The sequence below is a fragment of the Phaethon lepturus genome, unplaced genomic scaffold (assembly GCF_000687285.1).
Source record: "Phaethon lepturus isolate BGI_N335 unplaced genomic scaffold, ASM68728v1 scaffold28658, whole genome shotgun sequence".
NCBI lineage: Eukaryota > Metazoa > Chordata > Aves > Phaethontiformes > Phaethontidae > Phaethon > Phaethon lepturus.
In genome coordinates, this window is record NW_010560420.1 from 36,989 (window position 1) to 43,716 (window position 6,728).

Consider the following 6,728-nt stretch of genomic DNA (forward strand, 5'->3'; position numbering starts at 1 on the left):
CTGAGCGGTAGATTTGCCTTTGTGCACGCAGTTGGGATCAGGCCCAAGAGGAGACAGCTGACAGATAAAGACTTAATTAATGTCCAGTAAGAAACAGAAGGGGTGAATGTTATCGGCAGTTTCACCTGACGCATGTGATGGGCTGATAATGTGCTGAGAACTGCATGGAGGTCTGAAAGCAGCGGGTCCCCGCTCGGGATGGCTGCTTTCCTCTTGTGCACGGGCAACGTTTCAGCCGGTCTCACCCCCTGCACCGAGAGAAGAAAGATGATGGAAAAACTACTAATGACTTCGCTGGACCAGGTGTCACCCTGGGCCTTTGGGAGCACTGTCGATGTTGCACGTAAGGAAAAAAAATGGATTTTTAAGTTTTAAGTCTGATGTTTTCTCCCAACGATGGAGGTAAAAGGCGTGGTATGTGCTGCTGAGTGCTGGAACGCAATCCTCCTCTGCCTGCGGCTTGGTGTCTTGTGAAATGGAGGATACACGAAATGTCTGGTTTACAAATCATGACTTTCAGTAAGAAGTGCCATCAATACATTAAATAGGAATGGACATAAATGAAGTCCATAAAGTATTAAACAAGTTAAACAGCAGGAAAATGAGCTCTATTATTTTTTCCCTTGTAGACCAAAATCCCTCCCACGGGGTTCAAAATACTTTTCAACAAATAAATTATCTTCAAAACACAACTGTAGAAGTTAGTTAAAAGTTCTTGCTTTGAACTTTGTCAAGGAAAGAGGCACAAAACAAGCTCATATATAATAACCAAAGGCATGAAGACACAATTCTGTCAAAGATCAAAAAATTGCATTGAATCCCTTTTTCTGGTCAGGAACAGGAAGAATTCCCCAGTGGTTTTCCCAAGGGAAAAGGGATGCTTCAGAGCACCAAGGGGGGCTGCTGCCAGCCCTACCCACTCTGTGGGTCCCTCCTTTGGGGAGGGTGCAGAGCTGGTCCCACAACCCCGCTGCTTGTCTCCCCCTCCCTGGCAGCGCTCTGCTTGCGTTCAAGCGTTGCGAGGTAGCTATAAGTTAAGAAATGTTACAGTAAATGGTAGAAAAAGGTCCAAAAAGGAGATTAAAGCCTGACTGGGCAGTCCAAGCCACAATGGTTGTTGCCCTGACACAGCCCAAAGGCTACGTTAGAGGCCACCTTTGAAACCAGGAGAAAATCAATCAGGAAATGAACAGGTCAAACCTGGTGCTTCGGAAGTTTGTTTTTGGTAAATCACACGCCTGTGGTGTTGGACGGGTTGCAAATCAATACTCTGCTGTGGGGACCTGGCAAAGCGGGCAGGGGCAGCCCCCACGGTGGCACCCCCGGGGCAGGACTTGCAGGTTGGGTGGGGGGTCTGGTCCGGGAGCACGACCTTCCTCCTTGTGCAGGACAGCAACTCCAAAATATCGTCTGGGGTGCGCGGGCCTGACCCCTGGGCAAGCACAGTGCCTGTGGGTCAGGCTGAGTCACGTATGAACTCTCCCTTCTCTCCTGAGTCTCTTTATGGTGTTGTCCCTCTTGGGTTTTTTTGTTTGTTGGTTTTTTTCTTCCCTGATCTTACCTTCTTCTCCTATTTCAAATGGATGTAAATCGCCTCATGTGTGGAAACAAACTGTGGCCTCATCCGGGCTCGGTATTTCAGAGTCACACCTTCCACTTTCTGTGTTTACGTATTTCTTCAGGTCTGTCGCAGCGGTTCTCAGTTCCCTAGCACGGTTCGCCCTGTGGTCTCCTGAAGCTCGGAGGTGTTATACCTGCAGCCCTCCTGCCTTGCCTCTTTTCAGGGTAAGCATAACCAAAACCGGGCCTTAGCCAGGGAAAAATTCCAGGTAGAGGAGATGATACACCTGGATAGGAAATATATGTATATATTTTTCAGTAGTGGCAAACATTTAAAGCTGCCCAGAGGTCTGAAATACTCTAACGGCAATGAAATCAGCTGGGGCTGCCAGAAGCAGTCAGCAGCATCCAAATAACAGATTATGGGGTCACATAATAGATATGTATCTATAGGTACGTAATAGATGTGTGATCAGTAGATCATGGGAGCCTAGAAATTTATCTCAGGGATATCAAAATAGGCATGGCAACATTTCCTAATTAAACAAAAGAAAACCCAACCTCTGGTATGAACAATGTTATCAGACCTCGCCGGGCAAACACAAGGAGTATATAAAACGAGCTGCTCCAAGGGAAAGCAGCACTTCTCCTCCACCCGCCTTCCAAGAGCAATGGGTCCCAAAGTGATCTGTGCGCTCTCTGTCATCCTCATTGCCGCCCTCAGCACCTTGGCAGAGGGAAAGAAATTACCAAGTAAGTACATTCACCTGCTGTTGCCTTCACAGGTATGTATATGGGCCTGATCCTACTGATTGTAACTGCAGCAAGAGCATGTCTCCAGTTTACGTATCAGACGATAAATGTCTTGCTCTGGTACTATTACCAAAGTTGGAGTCTACTGTTTAATTTTTTTCAGAGAAAGCTATGGTAAAATAAAGAAGACTGCAGATGAGCTCTTGTGTTGGTGAAATAACTAGGAATCTGCTGCAAAGGCTGGGGGACAAGACATGCCCAGGAGCTCGCTAGAACAGGACCAGGACAGAAACAGAAGCTAGCTTTGTCTAAACAGTCTTCTGACATTTATTTTGTGCTACTTTGCCATGTGAATATAGTATCAAAGAAGTCTGTCTGCCTTCTCAGTAAAAAACAAGTCATTTAAGAAGTGGAAAGCAAGTAACTCAATCACAGGCACCTAGGGATATCTCCGGAATTTCTTGGTTGTGGGTGACTGTGCAGTAGACTTAAAATGTTGAAGGTATAGCCACAACTATTTGCACGTAATCCTGTGTTTTTATAGTCACCTGATGATAATGCAAAGATTTTGTATCTTAACACCTGTTTGAATATCCACTGGTCTGTCTTGGGGACAGACTTTTTAGCAGGGCCTGTAGCAATAGGACAAAGGGTAATGGTTTTAAACTAAAAGAGGGGAGATTTAGATTAGATCTAAGGAAGGCATTTTTGACATTGAGATTGGTGAAACACTGGCACAGGTTGCCCAGAGAGGTGGTAGCTGCCCCATCCCTGGAAACGTCCAAGGCCAGGTTGGACGGGGCTCTGAGCAACCTGATCTGGTTGAAGATGTCCCTGCTCATTGCAGGGGGGTTGGACTAGATGGCCTTTAAAGGTCCCTTCCAACCCAAACTATTTTATGATTCTATGACCCTTAACTTTTTCTTCGCATGAGACGGGCAAAGCAACAAATGTTTACTGGCATGATGTTTGAAGTTACGGGTTTTTACTGTTTGATGTGGTCTATTTGAAGTCTAGAAACCCCACTGTGCTGGGCTGGGCTGGCTGCAAGTGAGACAGCAGATTCTCAAAGGGTGGAGTACAACTTTTACTGAAATTGGTGGGAGTTTAAAAGCAGCTTTTAAACCACCTGAGTTCTGGTCCTAGCAAGGAACAGAAAAGGTACACTTGCAAAGACTGGCAGAGTCTAGGGAAAAGGAAAGATCACTGTTCTCAGTGGACATCTGGTACATGCATCTCTGCTAACGAGTGTGCAAACTGACACACAGAAACTTGCTCCTTCTGTCCTGAACAGCAAGATGTCAGTGTAAAATGGGCCCCAGGGAGCGGAGGAACTGTGGCTACCCAGGAATCTCAGCAGTGGAGTGCAGGAAAGCTGGGTGCTGCTTCAACGATTCAGTCCCTGGCGTTCCCTGGTGCTTTTCTCCTAAGGAAAAGAAAGGTAATATCTCTGCCAGAAACACTGATTTACCTAGTGTTTGATTATGCAGAAATGTGTACAACTGGGGAGCAGCTCTGCTTGTCTTCTTAGGCCAATGAAGGGGGCACAAATCTCTATTAGAAGACCACTGGTAGTAAAATGCAAAGTTAAGCCTTGCTTACCCATCAGTCTTTTGTCTCATCCTCTTCACACAATAGATTTCCTCCAGGCTTCTAGTTATGAAATAATCTGTGCTGATTATTTAAAATAATTTTCCTGCCATTTGTGGTCTTGTTCATCAACAGAGCAAGGGATCCTCTGCTCTTATTTAAATGGGTTTTCTATGTGGCTGAGAACTTTAGCTCTGCATGTCAAAGTCCTGAGTAAACGAGTTCCTCTGTAGTTGTTTGACACCTGTGCAAAAGACCATAGGCATCCTGTAACTTCTAGTTTTTTTGCTCTTTACTCCATCCTGTTTTGATAATTGCTACTTCTTTCCTCTCCTGCCTGTTTTGCAGCATAATTCCACTTGGTGGTTCTTTTTTCTCCACCATTTTGCTCCCATGTCTTCATTCAATGACATTTCCAAAATATCCTAAGGGAAACCCTTTTCTCATTAGAGTCTTCCTTCTAAAGCTTCTAAACTTTTGCTTCCATATTTTGCCTTTGTTTTCTCAGAGAGGGTAAGAGCTGCTCTCTGTCCTTCAAGGACTGGGTGTATATTTTACATAACTGCTGAATGTAAGCTACATTTGCTGGGCTGACTGCACAACTCCTTAGGAGAACTTCAGGTCAATCTCAGCAGTTGCACAGGTGAAACGAAAGGAAGTGAGGGTGCAGCAGGAAAGTTACCCAATAAAAGAACTTGATATGAAATCAACATTGGTCAACAGGACTCAGAATTGTTGGAGGAAAAAATAATTTTGCTTTTGAACACTGTTTGCATTTCATGAAAATCTTGAAAAACGAATGGCAGCACTTTAGAGTGTCATTTTCATAAAATTGTTTTTCTGAGCAGAATTGTTTCAGGAGAGGAAAACTGAACTATTCAGGTTGGGTGGTATAACCTCTTTACCTGTGATTTTACTTTTTATTTCCTGGATGAGCTGTGATTTCCTCCTAAATGACCTACGCCCTTTCCATAACTCAAGTCGGTGTGCAGAAGAGGCTGGGTTTTCCTCTCCCCGCAGTACCCAGGCTTCTCTGGGGTTACCGTTTGGTCAGGTCATAAATATAACCTGGTCTGAGCCTACTGTCGTACCATTACAGGAGATATATGGCTTTTCACCCTGTTGCTGGACCTGGGAAAGGTAAAGCTGGGTTGCTGCCTGCCATGCATTTCTAGGGGAGAATTTTGCCCCCTCTGGCCCCTGGTGCACAGCAGCAATTCCTCACCCCTTGGTATTTAGCATTGCCAAAAAGGCATGGTAAGGATTTGGGTGAACCTGCTGCCTGAAATTGTTGTCGAGAAGGTCATCATGGCCGTCAATGTCTGCTCATGGACCTCACCTTGGTCATGGTCATGGTCTTGGTTTTATTTTTGAATTATGCTGCCAGGTATTTACCATAAAGTAACATGGCCTCCTTCCTTCCTTCGTCTTTGCTTTACGCAGTTAGGAAAGTATGTCCCAATGATCCTCACACCAGGATAAACTGTGGCTTCCCCAGCATCACGGCTAAGGAGTGCGAGAGGAAGGGGTGCTGCTTCAGGGCACATCCCGTTGGTGTCCCCTGGTGCTTCTACCACCGCGTGGTGGAGGAAGGTAACGTCTGGCACGAGACATTGTCCCCCGCGTGCCCGTGGACACACCACGGCTCCTGGCAGGGTCCGTGCCGTGCCCCGGCTTGGCGTGCTGTGCCAGCCCGGCGTGGTGGGAGGCCACGCTCAAGGGAGGGAGCAGGACAGGGTCTCCTCGCCTTGCCAGTGTGGGTGCAGAGCTTCCTCACCCAGGGGGTGAGCGGGGAAGAGGTGGCTAAACTGGTCGTTGACTCGGTTGATTCCAACCCACCCCACAGTGCATTTTGTGCTGGAAACAATTCACCATAACTCAGCTTTACTGATCTGAATCACAGTTGGGAAACACATGTACAGCTGGGGGTGGGGGAAGCAATTGTGAAAAAATTGCCTTTTCGATGTCCTGCATCTAGGCGAACACTTCCTAGCATCTTGTGTAAAAAGATTAATGGAAAAAACCTATCCCTTAACCTGCTTCTTCTCTTTCCCTCCCCAGCTTGTTAAAGGAGAAACTTTCATCAAGAACCTTGTGATCTTCCGACCTACTCCAACGGGAAACAACAGCCACAGGTCCCAGCTCAGACCTTATAGTTTGCAACAGCTATGCTTTCTAGGTCATTTTTACCTTGGATTGACTCCTTTCTGATGAAAAGTTACTTGCAGCTTTTGTTCTTTCAGTAGGCTAGTACCATGCAAGTTTTCACTGTAATAAAAGAACTAAGACCCAGTTCGTGAGTTCTCTGCTATCTTTATTTTAAAGTTGTGTATTTCTCTGTTTCCCAGGAAATTTGGCATCTCAGCAACCCACCAATGAGGGAGTATTCACTAACATTTCTGAAAGGAACATGGCATTCAGCTTTTCGTGTTAGTTATGCTTCACACTTGCATGGGACTGATCGCATTTGTTAGCTGGTATGTGGCTTCACAGAGGCCACTTGCCCTTCTGAATACTGGAAATATTCAGTGTTTCCCTGTATATATCTGCAGCTGTGGGTTTGGGTTATTTTTTCTCCCCTCAAGACATAGGGAAGGGCACCTTTGTTAGCTGACCACCGAGCTGGTCTGACTCTGACACCTCCTGCTCTCTGCCATCACCACGTCCCTGGTGCTGCCAGTCCCTTGGTGCTGCTACCAGCGGGGCGCGGAGTAGCTCAGGTACCCACCTGAGAAACTCCTGCTCTGTGAGTGGGACTGCTTTCTCCTGGATGTCTTTAATGCTTGGCACCACAGCTCAAATGCACACCACAGCAGAGTGAGAGC

General features: G+C 46.3%; 1 protein-coding gene across 1 annotated transcript; it reads left to right on the forward strand.

Moving 5' to 3' along the window:
- The first annotated feature begins 2,231 nt into the window (after positions 1-2,231).
- Positions 2,232-5,972, forward strand: LOC104625900 (trefoil factor 1-like). The gene is made up of 4 exons (XM_010293664.1): positions 2,232-2,313; positions 3,608-3,754; positions 5,347-5,496; positions 5,965-5,972. The coding sequence occupies exons 1-4, from the start codon at positions 2,232-2,234 to the stop codon at positions 5,970-5,972; spliced, it is 387 nt and encodes a 128-aa protein (XP_010291966.1).
- Positions 5,973-6,728: the final 756 nt, after the last annotated feature.

Coding starts and splice junctions, on each gene's coding strand:
- LOC104625900 (XM_010293664.1), top strand. CDS start 2,232: ATGGGTCCCAAAGTGATCTGTGCGCTCTCTGTCATCCTCATTGCCGCC. Junction 2,314..3,607: donor AGAGGGAAAGAAATTACCAA/GTAAGTACATTC, acceptor TGTCCTGAACAG/CAAGATGTCAGTGTAAAATG. Junction 3,755..5,346: donor TTCTCCTAAGGAAAAGAAAG/GTAATATCTCTG, acceptor TGCTTTACGCAG/TTAGGAAAGTATGTCCCAAT.